This window comes from Emydura macquarii, unplaced genomic scaffold (genome assembly GCF_026122565.2).
Source record: "Emydura macquarii macquarii isolate MOO-44397 ecotype Brisbane River unplaced genomic scaffold, CSIRO-AGI_Emac_v2 contig_2676, whole genome shotgun sequence".
NCBI classification, from domain to species: Eukaryota; Metazoa; Chordata; order Testudines; family Chelidae; genus Emydura; species Emydura macquarii.
Genome location: NW_027132813.1, coordinates 33291945 through 33313075, shown reverse-complemented (window position 1 = coordinate 33313075; position 21131 = coordinate 33291945). Strand labels below are relative to the sequence as shown.

The following is a 21131-nucleotide window of genomic DNA, read 5'->3' as shown; positions in this document are numbered from 1 at the left end:
AAGCTATTGCCACTAAATACCGCTTTTCCATATGCTGGGGCTCTGGGGTAGGAAAAAAGCCTTACTCCTCTTCCTGCCCTACCTTCACGTTGTAAAGCAGCACAAGAGAAAACTAGTGTGTGTGAAGGGAATAGAGGATGTCTCAGGTTCTCGCCTCCCCACTCACCCCTAGAAAAAAATAAAGCTTATACGCCTCTGAACACCGTACAGCCAACTGAAATCCTCCAAACCCCAGGGTACATGGGGTATGAAAGTCTTACTGGTATCTTGCACATCTTACTGACTTAGGACTTGCACAGCCCAGGACTGGCACAGTTGCAATGCATTAGTGTTTACTCTTTTCAAATGTTTGTATTTCAACAGTAATAGAAAGCAAGTCTACCTATCCCTCTTGGTCCTAGTAGGCTAAGGGCTATTTTACACTTACAGCTGTGCCACTGTACAAGTGCTTGTGTAGCTGCATTATGCCAGTGGGAGAGCGTATCCCACCGACACAGCACTGTGCACACAAGTGCTTATGTTGGCAAAACTTATGTCGCTCGAGAGTGTTTTTTTCATGACCCTGAATGATAAACGTTTTGCTGGAATAAGTACTAATGTAGACAAGGCTTAAGAGAGCAGTGGTTACTGCTTTATGGGTGAATTAGAAGGATACTGTTTGAACAATAGACTGGTAATAGATCTGGAGCCACTTCTGTGACTTACCCAATTTCTAACATTTTGGAGAGTGCTCCCAATTGTGAATAAAATGTGTGGCAATACAATGTGCTTTTGTTGTACCCTAACAGTGCTTGTTAGTTAATAACTGTTTTCTATCTATGGAAGCATGGAGTTCTCATTTGTGTTTGGTATCTCTAGAGAAATTTCCAGAGGCTGAGTCTTACGAAATTATGGAATCTTTTAATGTTGTTTCTAAGGACATTTTTAGAAACTTTATTCTGAAAGAATACATAAGGTAAATGCATTGAATCCTTTTTGAATAAACTTTTCACAAATAATTTTGTCCATAAATATGGTTTTCTTGACTTTGTAGTTTGTTTTATTACTACAGGTGCGATGGTAGAGACCTGACTTCTCTCAGAAATATCAGTTGTGAAGTGGACATATTTAAAACACTTCATGGATCAGCATTGTTTCAGAGAGGTCAAACGCAGGTAATACTTTCAAACCTCAGAAGTCAAATTATAGTTGTCATAAGCTGAAAGTATCCATTAACTATGAAGTTTACGTTATTTTGTAATCAAGACTGTCTATGCTGACGGCGGCAAAGTCGCTGCCGTCAGATAGACTTATCTGAATCGACTGAGCGGTCAGTGAAGACCTAGTCAGTCGATCCAGAAGTTGACGTACTAAAACCACCTCCTCAAGTGGCATAGCACTGCGTTCCCGTCGGCGCAGTGCATTGAAGACGGCACGCAGAGAAGAAGAACAGCAGTCGATGGGAGTTACGCAAGTTCTCTGCATAGTTTGCTTAACTCACGTCGACTGCTGCCGAATCGCCGAGGTAAGTGTAGACCATGCCCAAGTAATTATTGAAAACATCTTGCGTGCCTTCCAGTGAAAGAAATTATTAAATGTCGTGTACCATTCAGGTTCAGTTTAAGAAACAATGTACAGACCTAAATTATTTGCTGTTCCAGTGGAAACTTCAAAAGAATGTTACAAAACCTAGTTACCTAGAAGTACTCCATTAAGCAAAATCACATGCCCGCTTTCAGCCCTTTAAAATCCCTGAAGACGGCCCAGTAAACAAAACTTGAGGCTGCAAACATGCTTTTCTGTAATTCCATTAAATAAGTTTTTGTAATTTCCTTTCTTTATGAAGTAATTTCTAATTCAGAATGGTTCACAATAAATCTGTTTGTTACTTGCATAAATACAAAAGTACTTAATTTTAATCCTCTCCGTGCATTACTTATTTAAAAAAAAAAAGTGAGTTTTACATTAAAACTGTTCTTTGCTGAACAACAGCAAAGTGTGTAGGATGTTCAGCTCAATAATCAGGTTTATGGTGGCAACTCACTTAAAATAACATTGTCTAATTTATCTGAACTGCTACCATATAGGAGACTGCCCAGCAGTTTTTCCTATAAATCTTTTTAAAAGAAATGTATGTATTCAGATTATATAATATATTTTAAACTGCATCTTTGTCCCTGTCTCGTTTCCTCCCCCTTCCCCCCATGGAGGGGAGTGGAGAGGGAGCCCTTTCTAAAGCAGGCTAGAGGAACTGCCTGTTGAGTTTCTGCTCTAAGACCTCTCACTAGACCCTCTGTTTCATAGCCACCTTCTGGGCAATGATTGATTATCATCTGTCTAGATTTTTAACTGGTTAATAGGGGAGTCTTTTAATTGAGGTAATTTGTCTCTTAAGGTGAGCATGCTACCTCTGTAGTACTCCAGGCTCTTGCCAGGCCAGGAAGAAAAAGCCAGGAATCAGTTTGTTTCCTGACAGACTGGTGGACATTTACAGGAAAAAGTTCTGATTCTATTGACACGTTTGTTGTAAAGAAATCTATTGAGAATTGATGTTTGACAAGAATCATAATAGAAAGTTTCCAAAACAAATCTCCATAACCTTAGTGCCCAATATAGCTTAAAAGGATTATAAATTGTGTGAAGTTTTCATTGTCCCTTTTTTTATTCTAGGTTCTCTGTACTGTTACATTTGATTCATTAGAATCAAATGTAAAATCTGATCTTATCACAACAGTTGTGAGGTATGTGCCCTCTTACCTGCTATTGCTTTCTTTCATTTATAATAGTGTCCTGATTTTTTAAAAGTGCCAAGTACACCACAGCTCTTTGCAATTGCCTTTAGTCATAGGTTATGATTATATTGGCTCAGTGGCTATAAACAATGAATCAGGAAATATTCACTCTTTTAAAAAATGAGACCATGTAAAAAGATTCCTAAATGTGTAAAAACTGCATAAATGTGCCTCATTGTGTAGATAAGCCCTCTGTGTTTTTAGAACTAGTAATTTCTATCAGTCTTCTTGCTGATGCACTAATCTTTATTGGTGATAACCATCTTATTAGGTAAAAAGGCTTGGATGCAGTCATCTGCTCTTCATACATTTTGCTCTCCCAACCTTGCTCCAACTAACGCTGTTTTCTGCCACAGAGATGTTTTAACAACCTCATTTCACTCATCTTGCAAATTAATTTGTGCCTTCGCCCCCAGTTCTCACATTAGTGTGCTGTAGGCTACTGCACTAGTGAAGAGAGGGTCCATGTGTGGAATTACAGGTGAGGTTTGATTTCAGGAGTTATTTATAGGTTTGCTCCTCCTCCTAGTCTCTCACATTCCACTGGTTATGAATCTCTAAGACTTTGACTATACACAGTTTGTATACTGGTTTAACTTTGTTTGGGACATGACTTTTCCATTAAAATAATTAAATTGGTATAACCCTAGTGTTGATGCAGTTACTTTGGTATAATGGTGCCTTATCCTGGTATAGTTTATTCTCCTTCCCTATGGTAGAGCTACACCAGTAAAGCACCTTTTATACCAATATAATTGTGTCCACACTGCAAGGAGGAGTGCGGGGGAGGGCTTTAACTATAACAGTATAAAGTGGTACAATTTTTGTTTTCAGATAAGGTCTTAAATTCATGTGTTACCGAGAAATTAAATATGTGCAGAAGCAATAGAAAATGGTCTTGCTGTTCAACTGGTTCATTGATATACTTCACCTTCATGTTTGTAGGCATGTATATTGAGTGATAATGGAGCTACTTAACCTTTTATATCATACTCTAAATGGAAGCTGATGTTCAGTAGCTCCTATATGATGCTGTCCTCTTTTTGATTTCTAGTGGAATAAAAGATAAAAACTTTATGCTGCATTATGAGGTAAGATAGCTTTGCTGTGTTTCACACGTTTTGTTGCATATTTCACAAATGTGAATATACCTAATAGTTTATAAGTAAAATTGTAAATAAGCTCTCTTGTATCATAAGCATTTCTCATTCTTTGGGATTTGCTCAAAATATTTCACAAAGCAGATGTAATGCAACAGATTTGGAAATTATAAGTACGCTTTTGTTTTTGCATAATGAATATGTTTGTGATTGTATGACAGAAAAGTGAAGCTGTCACATATACAGTTCTTGACAAGTTTAATTGTGGTTAGCTTGCCTCCCTTGGTCCTCGGTTATCTTGCAACTGTATTATTCTCTTTGACTTTTTACAAGTGTCGATATGCATTTATTAAATGCGGATCCATCTGAGGTGGTCAATTATCAGGGAGTAATGGTGCTGGAGAGGAAATGCTTTGGCTGAATTCTCTCTGCCTGACACTAGCACTTTCTATTAAAAGTAGAGAGAGTGTAGAAAAGGAAGGGTTTTTTTTTAAGTCTCTAGAGATGTGAAGAAACTGGTGTAGGGAGGACAAGAAAAGGCAAACAGAGGAATGCGCAGGAAATAACAGTTAAGGTATCAAACATTGGTGATCCACAGCTGCATTGACAATTCATGCATAATAGAAAATTAAAGTTTCTGTGTATCTCATAAAATTAGCGAGCTAGATCAGTATGAACTTACTCCTACTAACTAAATCCAGGGAACTTAAATTGGAGCAGTGGTCTATTCAGTTCAGTATTGTGTCTCCGACAGCAACTAGTAACAGACTCTTCAGAGGAAGATGCAAAAATCCCCCAAATAGAAATTATAAAATGAAATCTCCTTAGTTGATAAAGAATTTCTTACAGCTGATGACTTTTAAAGATTATTCAAGTGACTACTAGAAGTATTTTTTTCTTGATACCCTTGTATTTTTCTTGGAGGCATTGGTGCTTGTTTTGAGGCAAACAGGCAATTGAATGAAAAGGGTACCACATGCTGCTTTACTTTCTATATGAAAACTTCATTTTTCTAGTTTCCTCCTTATGCAACTAATGAGATTGGCAAAGTTACCGGTGTGAACAGAAGAGAACTTGGACATGGTGAGTGAGACCTAGAGAAGTTAGACATCGTAATTATAGTAGTACTTCATTTAATCACTTTGTATTGATGGAATATTTTGTACCTTTTAAATACAGGTACGCTTGCAGAGAAAGCTTTGAAGCCAGTTATTCCCCAAGATTTCCCTTTCACAATAAGGGTTACTTCAGAAGTCTTGGAGTCAAATGGTATTAAAATTTAACTTTCATTTTTTTTTACTTGGTGGCAAAGACAAAATATGCTTCTTTAAATGCCTTGGATTTGATCTATGCTAGCAGTTGATATAGCTAATTAATTAATATGCTATTTAATGACGCTAGATGGATTCTTAGTTGAAATTCAGAAAATGACACGGCTGCACATGTTTCTGAACCTCGTCATGGACCTCAAATATCAGGGGAAGATACAAGTTGAAGATTTGTGGGCAATATGCCATTTATTGTTTTCTGGTTACGTTTATTTTTCTAAACCCTTTGTGATAGCAATTGTAGTCAATTGAATTTCTGGGAAACCCTGTCTCTTGATTGGTAAGAGGTTTAATTTTAGAATTACTGAATAACTTCACTAACTAGTTCTATTTGTTACTTTTTATCAATACATCTCCATTATCTGACTCTGTGTAGGATCTTCTTCCATGGCTTCTGTATGTGGTGGAAGTTTGGCATTAATGGATGCAGGTACAATATATGAAATGTATGCAGAAAATAAATTCATTTATACATTAAAAGGCAATAAATTTGGGCATGACAAGATAAGACAAATATTTTCACTTACTGCTGTTAGGAGTCCCAATATCAACTGCTGTGGCAGGTGTAGCAGTAGGACTGGTTACCAGGTGTAATCCTGAAAAAAATGGAGAAATTGAGGATTATCGTTTGCTGACAGACATTCTGGTGAGTGTTTCTAGCAGGGTTTTTTCCCTCCTATCAGATAAAGCTTCCAAAGTCTCTTGGAATATTTATCCAGAATATTTTGGGAACATGTAATACATCCATAACTATGCAGTAATTCAGTATTTTCTGTTTTGTTTTTTTCCCCTTTTGGGGGAAGACATCCTTAAGCATATCTAATAACCATATCTTCATTGTTGTGCTACTGTCTGCCCCCTTTCCTTTAAACTCCACTTTAAGTGGAGTTAATTCTCCACTTCTAGTGAGTTCTGCCTCTTCCATTTGGGGAAAGGAGAGGCATAAGTTAGATAGCTACCTTCAGTGCCACCCTGTTAACTGTCAAGCAGTCAGTTGAGTAAGTACATTGAGTAAGTCTTCCATCTTTCCTTCTTCCTAATTAGCTGGTTATTCAGAGATCATTTTTCTCTGTGAGTGTTACTTGTTCCTTCTGAATTGGTATTCATGGTACAAAACCAAACCATTGTTTTATTAATATATATATATATGTCTGCAGTAGTTCATAGAATGCAAAAGAGGAATGCCTAAAGTTATAGTGAAATAGTACTAAAGAAAAGCATTGAAGTCTTGAGAAGCAACTTTGAGTCTAGCAAACAAAAACTCTGACTTATAGGTGAGAGGGTGTAACTTAGGAAATGTTTAGTGTGACCCTTTACTGCAGTGTCAAATGTGGATTTAATTTAGCTTGTTTTAAGTACTTGTTTTCATGTGCCCCTGAAGGGAATTGAAGATTACAATGGTGATATGGACTTCAAAATGGCTGGTACTAATAAAGGAATAACTGCTTTGCAGGTATGTTAATTTATTAAATCCCCTTAAAATGAACTATGGAAAATATCCCTGGACAACAGGCCTTCCTTGCATATTGATGTCATTTAATTCTTTTTCCACATTAGGCTGATATAAAACTACCAGGGATACCACTAAAAATTGTAATGGAAGCCATCCAACAAGCCACAGGTAAGTCCACATTTGAATGTTGTACCCATTTTAAAAGAGACTAATTCTTAACTTTTCATTATTTTTGTATATACAAAACTCATATCCCATCTGAAAGATTAGTGTGCTGTGGACTGCTGATATTTAATTTCTTTATATGCTCCTGTATAAAAAGAGAGAAATACTTTACTTCAACTCATATACTGTCTTCACGAAGTCTGGCAGTTCCCAGCCCTCTTATAAATTCCAAATCCTGTCGAGGTATGGAAAATGTCCATTACAAGGGTTGCAGTTAATAAAATGGAATGTAAAAGTGCACTATATACAGACAATGTGACACCAATGATTACCAATCCAGCACAATATATGATTTATATTGTGAAAGAAATTAATTCAATGATCTATCAGACTATTATACTAATACTAAATTTGAAATATTAAATATTGGGCTGGAAGATCTATGACTAAATAGTTGTAGGATATGTTTGAGTTTGGCTGAACGAAACAAAGGATTTAGGACTCAAGATTTCTTCTATTCTCAATTGGCTATATGAAATTAACTTTCCTCCCTTTGTTTCAAAACTGAAAAATGACTTGTTGGAAAAAAAGTAAATTTGTCTTGGTTGGCTGTATATCAATGGTTTAAAAAAAAATGAAAATTTTGGAAACCAATTCCATTTCAGACCCTACCATCCAGATACCAAAAAGAACTCTAAAGGAATTTCAAATAAAAATAGTGTGAGATAATAAGTTCCCAAGAGTAAATAAGAAAACTCTCTGTGGACCCACTCCAGAAGACAGAATATCAATATTTCAATTTTAGCTTATTTGCAACTAGTGATATCAAATCCGAAACATTGTATCAACTCAGATGTAGTAAACCCAAATTTCAGGAGACAATTTAGGATAGAAATGCTAATTACGGGAAAGGCTAACTCAGAGTGCCTGATTGCTGTGTGGTGCAACAGATTCTTACTGATTGATCTAGAAGGTTAACATTTGGAGTAAATGGGAAAAGGATTTGAAAACAGATACTGTTTTGGAGCAATGGGAAGATACCTGAAGGAAGGACAAAACTTCATCTGTTTGTGTAAATGTTAAGGAAATGTATTACAAGATACCTTACTCCATTTAAACTAAGGAAAATTGAAGTCCTAAATGCTGGAGAATATGTGGATGAATAGGGACCTTTATGATGGGAATGCCCTAAGATAGTATTTTGGAGGAAAATAATAAATAGAATTTTCAAGGTAATTAAAGTTAGTCTATATGCAGAGCATATAGTGATTGTGAAGTTAGTCTGAAGGAGATGATTGGGTTGGGGAAGGATCTATTGATAACACAGTTACTATGAACAGCCAGGTGTGTGATAGCTCTTTTCGGAAAAAGACAGATTCCCCATCCCAAATGTTAGTGGTGTTCAGAACAAGTTATGGAAAATCCTTTCAATGGGAAAAATGACAGACAACTTTATATCAGGATCAAGTAGATTTTTATAATCTATGGTAACCACTTTTGGAATTTGAACAAATAAATGTACAGATAATAAAAGGTGACCAAAAACAAGTGGGTCTTTTGAAGATGAAACAGGCAAATTAATGCTTGTATGGGAAGTTCATATACACTGACAAAATAAGTTTTTTATTTTTAGAAGGTCTCAGTTGCTTGCACCCATTAGGAACCAAGGGGAGAAAAGGAAGGAGTGGCACTCTGTCCCCCTTCCCACTACTGCTGCCTGTGTCTTTCATCCAGTCACACACCAACACTTCTGTTCCACTTGACCACTAGGCAGCCAGCCTCATGGCCCCTTGAAGCTGCGCTGCCCTTACCCTGGAGCAGAGCATTGGTTTGCCAGAGCCTAAAGGAGAGGAAAGGGAGTAACCCCATCAGCCTCAGCAGTATCTAATGGGAGGACCAGGCTATCCAACCTCAGCAGTACTAGCACCTCATCTCACCAGCTCCCCAATCCACACATTTAAAAATCTACTACCCACAAAGTGGCAGAAAAATCATCCTATGACTTAATGCACAATCCTTTGAATTGAGGGATTTATGGTTGGTTGTAGAGCAATTTTTTGTTCTCATTGTGCATCACAGATGCAAATGCACAGCTATGAGCTACCTCTGTAGGCAGCATGATTTATAACAGTTCTCATTGAAACACTTGTTGATAGTGCAGTTTCAGCCATGCTGTAAGCAGGATTTTGGGATGCCACAACAGCCTCCATAGCTAAAAAGACAAAGTCTCTGGAAGATAAATTTGTAGGGGCAGCTTTCTGTCCTATAAAACAGAGAAATCCTCTTTTGCTTACTCTTCTTACTGTGACTGGAACATCTGGACAAACAAAATTACACAAAAATTAGCAAATTATTGACCCGTGAGGTGTTGGATGTTTTTTGTTTTGTTTTTTTTAATACTGCTAAAGTAAATGCTGTGCTTTGGGAGAATGTTCAAAATCAGTAATGTCTTTGAGCATGAGTATCCTGTGTAACTCAGCTGTATAAGAACCAAGTGAAGCATTAGCAAGACTAAAAGGGGATTCCATGTACCCTCTTGCATCATCACAAAAAGTCCGTCACTCCTGCCAGAGTTTAATTGTTGTTTAGATAGTCTCCAAAAATTGATATATGAAGGGTTGTGACAGAGTGCTGGAGACTAAGAAGTGAGCTAGCCCTCTGGTCACTTAGGTACTAATTGGGTCTGCTGGAAAAGACTAATGGGGGAATATGTGGCTAATTAGTTGATCGGCCTGAGAGACCATCAGCTGAGGATTATAAAAGAAGACCAGGAAGAAAATAAAAGGAAAGAGGATTGGGTTAGCTGTGCCCACTATGTTGTGAGATCCCAAGGGAGGGAGATCTCTGTTTCTCTCTGGTCCTATGAAACAAGGCAAAGAATCACTCTAAATACTGGGCTGCACAAAACTGTATTGATATTGGCAGTAGGAAAATAAATAACACGGAGATGCTGCTCACTGGAGTGTCTGAGAGGTTTCTGGGCATTAGAAGACAGGGATGGTGCATGCCTGTTCACAGGAGTGCTTGAATTTTTTATCTGAAACTGCTAAACCAAGGTTTTGAGAATCTGCTTTTAAAGCTGTTAACCAAACACTTCATGGGAAGTGACTAAATCGTGTTAACTGTTTACATGTGGCCTGTGAATTGTGCCACCCAGCATTCCTTCTTCCTGAAGTGTGTAGCCAGGACTCTCCCAGCCTCCTTGTGGAAACCTTCATTACTCAGCTTTGGATGGATAGCTTTTTGGAAAATACATTGTCTAAACAGAAATGTTTGCTTTGACCTAAAGTTGTGACTATTGCTGGGAGAACATCTTTTATTAAACTAAATTGCTTTCTGTGAAGGAAATCATTAATATTTTTTAAAGACCATCTTTATGTAGATCATGACATGTTAAAATCATGGTACTTCCTCCCCCCAAACAGAGTAGCTTATCCTTCCTGACTAGTAGCTTGGATTTAAACAAAAAAGTACATTTTTATAAATATTACCATCTAATCATTTTATTAATAAGTAATATAAAGAAAAGGGAGGGCATGAAGTGTTATACAAGCATGAAGAGAATAAAACAAGGACATTTGTTTTTGAGGTACTGCAGAGCTGTTGTAATCTTTGAAGGTCTGTAGTTCCTTTGACCTGAGGATGTTTATATAATAATTTTTTAGAATTACTGACAATAGCACACAGCACTTCAGGTCTGAGGCTGTCTGTACCAATACATTGTGCTGAAGATTCAAGGCTCTTATAAAGGAGAGAGACTACAGACACATTTGTCTAGAATAGAAGTACACGTTCCATAATGACCTATGTCTGTAAATGTATGCCAAATATATTACATTTGTCATGCTAGATGCTCACATTAGGTTAAGCAGCCTCCTTGTATACTGCCTCTCAAATTTAAAAGCAAACATAACGTAAGTTTGTTTACACTTTAAATATAGTATTGTCTTTTTCTTCCGCAGTTGCAAAGAGAGAAATCTTGCAAATTATGAACAAAACAATTGCAAAGCCCAGACCAAACAGAAAAGAAAATGGTCCAGTTGTAGGTAATAATATAGCATTATATAATTGTGTATTTCTAACTTTTAAGATGAGATATTTGAAATAAGCTTTTGTTCAAAATATTTTGTTCTAATGGTCCTCAGTAATATGTGTAGGGGGGTTTATTTTTGTTGGCTCAGTGTTACCCTTCCTCCCCCAAGATTTGTGAAACTTGGTTAAATTTAAGGATTTCAAATGTTGTTTTGAGAGTGGGAAGATATTGCCTCATTCTTATTTTAAATTCCCAGTTCTGCCTGTTGGTGCCCCTCTCACTAAATCTGTGTAAGTTACTTACATACATACATACCTATGAGCGGTGGCTTTGACCATCTGTGTGTTTTTATTGTGAATTCCTAGAATTCTACTAGAATTCCTGAACAAAAGAACTTATGCTGATCTTTGTAGTTAAACTTCATTCAATTGTTGAGAGAGAAAAATATTTCATTAGCGTATTTAACAAATATTTACACAGCAAGTCACAAAAATTAAAACATAAATGAATATCCCTTGATCTTAGAAAGACCACAAGAATTTATAAACTCTGTATTTCAGACTGTGACTTACATACTCTCTTTCAGAAACTGTTCAGGTGCCACTATCAAAAAGAATGAGGTTTGTTGGCCCAGGTGGCTATAATTTAAAAAAACTTCAAGCTGAAACTGGTAAGAGAATGTGATTTTTTTTTTTCTATTGAAATTGTATCGATGTGATATTAGTTTTCCTTCAGTGTATGGGGAATCCTTACTCTGTGGTATTTCACTTTGACAGTAGTAGCACACCAGATTATTAAATGCCCAAAGACTTAATGCAGAGTTAACATTGCCCATTGATGTCTTGTGCCCTTCTGGTATTTGAGGAGTGGCTAAGGTAAACATCAGAAAACCAAGGAATACAGTGAAGGTACACTACAGCCCCACAGAACAATCTTAATTCTGCCTCGGGAGCTGGCAATAGTCTCTGTGAATGGTTCAGTAAGTGGAGTAGGAGGTGAGGTGTTCTGCTATAGTAAGTAGACTCGATGAATTTCTAAGAAAATGTGCTATAGTGTTATGCTCCCAAGATTTGAATTCCAGCATTTATCTGTGCGCATTCCAACTGCCTTCACTGTTTTGTGTAGCTGTGTTGAATGATGGAGGGATGAGTTGGAGCATCTTGGCAGAACTATAACTGAGAGGAGAGGTGCATGTGTACTTTGAAGGATCAAGTGTGCCTTATTTTGATGCCAAGTTTTTTAGATTGTGTCTGCAGAGGTGTACGAGGGTGTCTTTTTGCCATCAGGATTATTAGCAGTCCAGTGGTATACATGCAAGTGAACTTCAGGGCTTATTGAGGGGTAATTGAAGGTAATCTGGGGCAAGGTTGAAGGGGAGGTAACATTTAGCAAATCTGGAGCGGTATGTCTTCGTTTCACACGCAAGCAGCTCCTGTTTGCTACGCCTGACCTAAACCTGAATTTTGTTGTAGCAAAGAGCAGGTGTTAAACTTGGTCCTTCAGTGCTCATGAGCTCTGTTCTTCAAATGTTCTGTAGCATCTGTAAGGGCAGCAGAATGGTAATGTGTGTTGTTGGCATCAAAGAGGACAGAACTAAGATTGTGTTGCCTGGTAGCGTGTACCTAGGGCTCAGACTTGCAGTTCCTGGGTACAGCTCAGGTTTAATGACCACAGTATATCACTTACTGTGACAACAGCCTGCCTGGAAACCCTCTTGCTTCAGCAGAGCAGTTCTATACAATGTTGTCCAGGCCACAATATAAACAAATGAGTGTATGGCCCAACTAAAGGTGTGCGTATTCTGATGACAGTACATTGACATGGCTTTGGTTTTGTTGTAAATGGACCCTTCAGGTAAAATTCACTATAACATAGCAGGCCCACACAAGATCACATGCTCCACAGAAGTTTTTTATATAGGTCTGCAGTGGTGTGAATTTCCGCCTTACTGGGTTAGCTGTAGAGGAAATTTTAATTTCATGTTTGTTGTCAGTGTTTAATTTCATGTGTATTTTTATTTTTAAGGGGTAACTGTGAGTCAATTGGATGAAGAGACATTTTCTGTGTTTGCCCCAACACCTAATGCTATGCATGAAGCACAAGAGTTTATTAATGAAATCTGCAAAGATGATGTAAGGACAGACTTTCATTATTTGCTTTGTATTTCTTTATTTTACGAACCTGTGTCTTACAGATTTTTTTTTTCTGCAGCAGGAGCATCAGTTGGAATTTGGAGCAGTTTATACAGCCACAATAACTGAACTTAGGTGAGATATATTTGTCTTCTGAAGTTGAAATGAACTTACACACACTTCCTTATGTCAGGTAGTCCTGGGATATTTTTTTAAATCATCATTTACAATATAAGTAGAGAGACTTGTGTTAACTCATTACATATTATTTATATCCCTCTAGAAAACAGGAATGCAAGTTCTGGAGTTATCTTCCAGGTGTATGAAACTGAAAGATTCAGTGAGACATTGGCCTTGAGAACTCAAGGGTCATGGAAGGATTATTGTTTGGGAAGAGTTTGGACTGTGTACTAATTCTCTAGGATAGAAGTTTTGAAGTCCTAGTTTGCACAAATCTTTTTGTGATACCACCAGAAGAGAAATCTCTTCCCAAGAGCAGGCGAGCCAGACAGACCTGCATGTCGAGTAACTTGGTGCCAGTTAAATCTATGTAGACACATTGCAGAAGATTATTAGGCTGTATTAAGAATGTAGATAAACAGACCCTTTTATAAGTGGGAACCCTTATAAAACTAGATACTATTTTATAATATACATTTCCTTTCTGACAAAGTACAAAAATGTTGTAAAAGCACTTCAGGACAGATGTGCTACCCTCCAAGACTTATGTCAAAAATCACTGGGCTGCTGCTGAGATTGCTGCCAGCTCCACTCCTTGTAGTTTTCTGTTGAAAAATTATTCTCTTCTCCTTTCTCAACAGAGCTTTGTATCTGTCTTATGTATTTTTAAGGCCTCTAACATGTTGGTATTCAGAGATGTAGTAGGCATTTGCCTTTCCTTCATTACAATGTGTGATGCAGCAGGGTCGGAAGGCAGCAGGAGTGGGATCTCTATTTGAGTTCTGGGAGCAGGAGAGTGATACCATTTGGGTTCTGAGACGCGGGCGGGCGCAAAGCAGGAAAGTGATAGAAGGGAGGTATACAAGCCTCAGAATGATCAGAGCCTTGTTGCCTGTAAACTGAGGAGAGATTACTACAGGTCAGTTAGAGCACCTGAGGCCAGTCAAGGCCCTGCCAGAGACCTGATTAAAAAAAACCCTGCTCCAGCCAGACAGGGGAGAGACTGAGGAGAGCTGGCAGTAGTGTTGGAGGAGTGCTGGAACTGACCTGGAGGATGAGAAAACCAGGTGAAGGGGAAATGCTGGGAAGGAGGCTTTCCTCCCAAAACCCTGGCCCAAGGGTACAGAGACCTGGCTGGGGAAACCCTGCTCAGGCCGAGCAGAGGGACTTCTCAGACACTGAGGTGTAGGGGGGAAAGAACCCTGCTGAAAAGGGGAACAAGACTGAGAGGTTCCCCAGGCAGGGGGGCCAGGGGACACCTTGCCCAAGGGGAAGGAGGGCAGGGAGCCCAAGAAGCTGAAGGGGCAGAGTGGGAAATAGACCTGGGGAAAGAATCACAACTTCAAGCACTGGGTGCTACTGAAATGGCCAACTCCAGAAACAGGGTCAAAAGGTGATGCCCTGACCCACCACTAGAGGGAAAAGCACTGGACCCACTATAGCAGAGCCAGCCATTTGCCATAAATGGTATATATTGATTTAAAATATAAACCTAGAAAAATAAGTACTAGTCACTTGTTACTGAAAATGAAGCTTGCATTTCAGTACAGACAGTTTAAATAAATGAGTGCACTTCCTCTGTTCTGACAGGTAAACAACAACAACAAAAAAGGACCAGTCAAATCTTACTCGGGAAATTCAATTTATATTTCCATTGGCACCATGAGCCAGAATAAATGTACATCTCTCTAGACAAATTATTTTGAAATAACCAAACTCTTTTATGATGCAGAGATATTGGAGTGATGGTAAAACTGTATCCGAATATGTCTCCAGTACTACTTCACAATTCACAACTTGATCAAAGAAAGGTAAAAAAAAAAAAAAAAAAGTTCTTCAAATTAATAGAAAAACAGGAAGGCAGTCAAGATTTCCTCCTAATTTTTTAAATTAAATTGTTCAAATGGGCTGGGAGAAGGGGTAGTGTAGCAAACTACCCTTGTTGCAGCAGCAAAAGGCTGTATAATTAAAGGGACATTATATTGCCCTTCCTAACAGCAATCAGATGTAAGGGTGTTTATGTGGAAAATAGTAAGAGCTTCAGCTTTCAGACATTTATTAGCCAGAAGCTGATCAGAAAGACCCAGAAGCTGATGAGAAAGACAGAGGCACAGTCAAGGTCTGGTAAGAATCCCAGCACTCTGACTTTTTTACCTATGAATGGGTGATGGAGGTTGGCTTCTTATTGAGGCATTGCCCCTGGATAGTAAATCTTTTTCCCTGTCCTTCATGCTGGTCTTGGCCTGTAGGTGTTGTGTATGAGGCAAAAACAGGTTTAACAAAAACAGAAGTAGTAAGTAGAATTTAAAAGGATTATTTATATAAAGTTGGCAATATTAAAAATCAGTATAGTATGATAAACTGTACATTACTATTTTATTTCATTTAATTGCATGTGGTGTACCTTGGGACATGGCAGTAGAGTTATTTTCTTCCTAACTAATACATTTTAGGCCTTGGATTAATACCTGACAGGTAAAGATTGGTCCTGGTCTTATGCATGATATACTTCTGAAAAATTTATCTCCTGCATTGGCTACCATGAAAACCTGTTTCCTTGCTTAGTTTCTGAACTTTATGTGAACTGACTGCATGCTCCCACAGAGATTAGTGGCACCAGCAGTGTCCTATCATGTTGCATACTGGTGCTGCCTCAACAAGAGATTGCCACAGTGGTATAGATGTTTCAAGAAACAAATAGTTTTATGTATGTGCTGAATAATACCCCTCTTAGGCTGGGATAATTTAGTATTTAGGACCACGTTCATACCTTGTATACTGGTGTATAGCTCCACTGAGATCAGCTGTTAGTGAGAGAAGAATATTGCCCTCAGAGCTACTGGATTTTTGGCATTTAACTTTTGCTTTTCGCCATAGCGCATATTGTGGTTCTGCCAGGGTATCTTAAACAGTTTAAATTCTCCATTCTAGTTGGAAAACTTTTATCCCATTTAATTCCTGTTAAGTTGCAGTACTATATTTTAAGTAAAACAGAAGCCTGTACAAAAAGCTTTTATGTACCCATTACTCTTAGTAAAACTGTCTATAACTTTCTGAATTTTAAGAACTTTTTGTCTAATTATGTCAATATTGTGTTCTAGATTAAGCATCCTAGTGCCCTGGGATTAGATATTGGCCAAGAAATTCAGGTATTTATTTAAACCTTGGAAGTGTTGAAAAAATGTTGTTGTAAATTTTGGTTCATTATCTGAAGGTGTAATAGTTTGCATGTTGTCCTTGTTTTGTGTTTGCATAGGAGAATATGGCTACATCTGCTACAAAAAACTAGATAGCTTTGTACCTTAGTTAAAAAAGCCTGATCCTGCTCCTTTGGAGTAAATGGGGTTTTAGCCATTGACTTCAGTGGATCTAGGAATTGATTGTGCAAAATGGATTTAATGGTGCCCATGAAAATTTATGTTCTTGATATCAGTGTTTAGTATTCACCTTAAATTTTGTTTCTTCAGTTTTATACAGTTAGTTCTTACACTGAAACTTAATGTAATCTGTCAAAGTCTGAAAGTAATCTCATTTCTTCTTAACAGGTGAAATACTTTGGACGTGATCCAAGTGATGGCAGAATGAGGCTTTCACGTAAAGTACTTCAGTCACCAGCCACAACTGTGATTAAAACCCTAAGTGACAAAAACAATATTGTAATGGGAGGTGCAATTCCAGAGCCATCTAGCTCATCCTGTTGACTAGTAAGATCATAGGAACTGTTACAGACATGTTAGTACTGTACTTTCAATGAGTGAACAAATATTTCACTGTGAATGACAGGTTTGTATATTGTACAGATACATTTTAATTTTGTATGAATACTGTTTGTTGCTGGTTACTATTGAACTTCTCATCACCATCTCATTCTATGGTTACAAAAAGCTTAGTTTTGTTATAGTATTACAAATTATGTAAAATTGCACAGGAAAAATTGACAATTCTAGACTCTGGGTAGGCTACCATATATAAGCTATCAGAAAAGAGCTATCTTTATTTTTGAGAAGTACTACTTTTAATGCCAAAGAGCAGATACAAAGCAAGTTTAAAGAAATGTAAAGTTTGCTACTTCCTTGAAAGTTCTGACTGCATTCTGGAATGCCTAAAGCTGTCACCCTTACACACAAATGTTTTATAGCATCTCCCTAATATGCATTTGACTGTACAATACCCTTAGTTTTAAAATTTTTCAAAAGAATATTGTGTGCATTTTTCTTTAGCAGCCAATGGGACAGTAGACAAATGTGACTGTTTATAAAATGAAGGTAAAAATCATGCCATGTCATTGACAAATTCAATTTTTTAGTAATAACGTAACACATTACTGGTTTACAACAATCTTGTTCTCTGGACTGGAGAAGCTATATGTGATTTAGGGAAATGCAAAAATAAACTTAATTTAATTCATTTTTAAGAAATATTTTGTGAATGTGGAACCTTTAATATTTTGGCAGTTGGTCCCTGGAAAAGAATGGTATCTATGCATTTTATTTGGAAAATAACACGATAACCGAATAATTCCACTTTTAATAAAAGCATACTATGCTAGAACCTATAGGCTGACGATAGTGAATTAAATAAATATATAGAAACACACACTCAAAGTTCAGAGGTGATGTAAAGTCTCATAATTTTAAGATGCTGTTGGAAAACTTGGCTAAAATTCCATCAATATTTTATACTACTATTCAGAGTAAGAATGGTGAGAATCAAAGAACCTCCAGTTGCATAGGTTGAAGAGCCAGGCCTCTGTAGTTCTATAGAATAGCCATTTTCAGAGTTAATGTTTCAGAAGTATCTGATAGCATTCCAACGTAAATGTAAAGATAAGAAGCCCTCCCTCTCTGACAGTCCTTTACATAAGGAAAAACTAACTCCACAACTTTTGATTATTGGGATGTTCCATTTTTAGTTTAGCTCTTAAGTTAGCAAAATGTACCTCTGTCAAAGCCCAATTGCAGAGGACAACTCTATAATGAAGGACATAAGGAAAAATTCTCAGCAATCTGCAAGATATGTGGAATTCACTACTTTAGCATGAGTAACACTTTAACCTTAGTTTCATGATTCATCATTTCATACATAAATATTGTAATTTACAAAAACTAAAGTTAGAGCACCACATTTATGTGGAATACTAGCAATTTTATAATACTGCTATGGATAGTGGAAAGGAGTGGGAAAACACAGAGTATCTGTTAGACCTGATGAATCCTCCCAAAATAAAATATATAACAGTAAGAAGAAATAGGAATATTGAGACTATAAGAGATTTTTTTAAACATTTTTGTTTGGTATGCTTTTCAAAAAGCTTGTCTTTAAGAGCGTTAAAATTCCTCTACTGAATTATGTTCAGTCAAGATGATTTCATCAGATTCTCCAAAGCTCAAGGGACATTTTAAAAAGCTTATAAGAATTAACTGTTTATCTAACCAAATGTATGGAGGCTTCTAAAATCAATTAAGAAGGCACACGTTCCCTTGCCAGTCTCAAACTTTGAAGATCATGCCTAACAGAAAACCAGGCCTTCTGTCCAGTGGCAATTAGACTCTGACGCTGCCAGAATAATAAAAAAAAAAAAAAAGTGGAGCAACATACAGGGAAATACTTATCTCTTAGTACAAAATAAACATGTGTTTGGAAGAGGAGAAATGTGAACACTTGCGTGAAAGTACAGCCACAATTATTTTGCTATTTTTTTATTCTAAGTAAATATTAAAAGAACATTGACCCAGTTATATTGTAGTCTTTTTTCCTCACCATATCAGCTTGAAATATAATTTTTCCCCCACCAATCTTTTGCTAGTTCACTTCTCTCACTGTTATAGTATTTCCAGTGAGAAACTGTCTCTCAGTCTCTTCCATAGACACTGAAGCTCTTCTATTACATTTTTCTTTTAGCAGTTGACCAAGGAATCAATATGGTTACTAAAGTGAATATATTTATTTTGTTCTTCAGGCACAGAATTGCGTCTCAATCTTAGAGGTTTAATAAGGCACTCCACTAGATGTGCAGTGAAGTTGATGGCTTGCAATCTAACCTGAATCCAATTCTTCACCTGGTTGTGAAGATTAATAATTAGATAATTTGAATGGCTAGGACTGACATGTTTTAATTTAATATGAAATGTTGGACAGGCAAATGTAGATCACTTAACTAGTCAAAGTGTGGTTATACTCTAAAAAATGATACTGCAAAAATGGCATTGTAGTGTTCCAAATTTGTTTCAATCAAATGAGCTCACTCCTTACTTTTGTAAGTGCTAGCCCTGCAAACTGAATGTGTTAGGTGAATCTGAAGTTCTTTCTGACTTGAACACCACCAATAATAAAGAATTTGCATTTGGAGCTTAATTAATAATTGATCCATAAGCAAAAAAGAACCAAACTCCTTCCCTAGCTGGATTGGCTTTTCTGGGCTAATAAGAGTAAAAACATATTTATGTTAAAGTAAGCAGATATAAAACTAAATGTCAGCATGGGCCAGATCTTTTGATTATGGATCTCGTGTGAGAATTTTTACGTGGTCACTTTTGTGACCATAACTCTACTTCAAGGAAATAACGTAGATACGAAAAGTGCCTAAAGTTTTAGGCATCTGATTCTGTATGTCTGGAAGCCCTAATCTTTTATTATTTAATTATTTACATTTATATTACTGTAGCATCTACGACTCTATTTACTAATCATGGACCACAACCCCCTTGTGCTAGACAGAACAAAAAGATGGTCCCTGCCTCAGAGAACTTACAGTCTAAGTATAAAACAAAGCAGTGGGTGGGTATGGACGGGGAGTACAAGGAAATAGACAGGATTGGTCAGAATAATAGGCAGTGGTCTCACAAGACAGCAGCCTAACAGTTGTTCAGGTTTTTTTTTTGCAGGTGTCACAGGAAAGTAGAGTTTTGTATGTGTTCCAAACAACTCTTGGTGTCTTATAGATTCCAGTATGTGGATAATAGAGACCTATGAGCCGGGACTCCTGGATTCTTTTCTTTTGTCACCATTTGCTGTGACCTTGGGCAAGTCACTCAACTTTCTGTGATTCAGTTTACCCACTTGTAAAATTAGCATTAGCTATCTCACAGGGGTGTTTTGCCTGAGAATCAGCATTTATCAAGTGCTTTGAGATGCATGGATGCATTTATAAGTGCAAAAAATTGTAATTTGAGTTCAACCAGCTGGGTGTGCGAAGACTTTAAATCTAGATGCTGCACAGGGCACACATACAGATGCAGAAGATGGTATGCAAGCTGAAATGTTAAAAAGGAATTAAAATGCAATATAAAAACCAAAACTAGTACTAACTAGTTTCTCTCCATTTGTATATGTGACAGAGCATGGGACTCAAACTGCACCTCAACTGCAGGCTAACTCCCCCTCAACTGCAGGCTAAAATCCAAAAGTGAATAAGACAAGAAAAGAAACCTGTCCTACCGCCTTCCTCTGCCCCTTGAAAAGGCAAAGAGAATCAAAACCACTGGAAAAGAGCCCCAGAAGTAAGCCTGGAGGCGGGATGTTCCAGTTAGCAAACGGATGGTTCCAAATGACTTCAGGCAAGTGGATTTGGAGGACAGTGCAGCATAGATATTCTGTAACTTTTCAAGCTCTTCCACATCCTTTTGGAAATTTTTTACAGGCCAGGAGCCATTCCCAGGAAGAGATGCAAAGAAAATTCCGAGTGGTTTCTGCCAACAGTGAAACAGGTTCGGAATCCCAGTGGTAGTCCATGATGGTAGGATTTTCCCATCACAGTCCAACCCCTCCCCACTCCCCCACACACACGTGTGATCATAGATGTCATCCTCTCAAAATTGAGAGCTCAGCTGGCGTACCCATAATATGCAGGGGTTGTTCAAGGTCAGAGTGGGCCCACTGCATCCACTTGCTAGAGTCAAGAGCAATCAGGTTGGCCCTACAGACCAGAGTCCACAAAATGAATGAACTTTGTATGCCCTACTTACTTTAA

The 21131-nt window shown here is 37.5% G+C and overlaps 1 protein-coding gene across 1 annotated transcript in view; it reads left to right on the top strand.

Annotated features, from left to right (window-relative positions):
* PNPT1 (polyribonucleotide nucleotidyltransferase 1) overlaps positions 1 to 18900 on the top strand; it is a 35114-nt gene extending 16214 nt beyond the window's left edge. The window contains exons 12-28 of the mRNA XM_067565177.1: positions 859 to 955; positions 1052 to 1154; positions 2650 to 2720; positions 3826 to 3862; positions 4888 to 4954; positions 5051 to 5140; positions 5576 to 5629; positions 5736 to 5845; positions 6581 to 6652; positions 6757 to 6820; positions 10780 to 10863; positions 11437 to 11520; positions 12876 to 12982; positions 13062 to 13117; positions 14895 to 14973; positions 16264 to 16311; positions 16708 to 18900. Of these exons, the coding sequence (XP_067421278.1) occupies positions 859 to 955; positions 1052 to 1154; positions 2650 to 2720; positions 3826 to 3862; positions 4888 to 4954; positions 5051 to 5140; positions 5576 to 5629; positions 5736 to 5845; positions 6581 to 6652; positions 6757 to 6820; positions 10780 to 10863; positions 11437 to 11520; positions 12876 to 12982; positions 13062 to 13117; positions 14895 to 14973; positions 16264 to 16311; positions 16708 to 16863 (1379 nt within the window). The 3' untranslated portion in view covers positions 16864 to 18900. The remainder of the gene's footprint in view (positions 1 to 858; positions 956 to 1051; positions 1155 to 2649; positions 2721 to 3825; positions 3863 to 4887; positions 4955 to 5050; positions 5141 to 5575; positions 5630 to 5735; positions 5846 to 6580; positions 6653 to 6756; positions 6821 to 10779; positions 10864 to 11436; positions 11521 to 12875; positions 12983 to 13061; positions 13118 to 14894; positions 14974 to 16263; positions 16312 to 16707) is intronic.
* The last annotated feature ends 2231 nt before the right edge of the window (positions 18901 to 21131 follow it).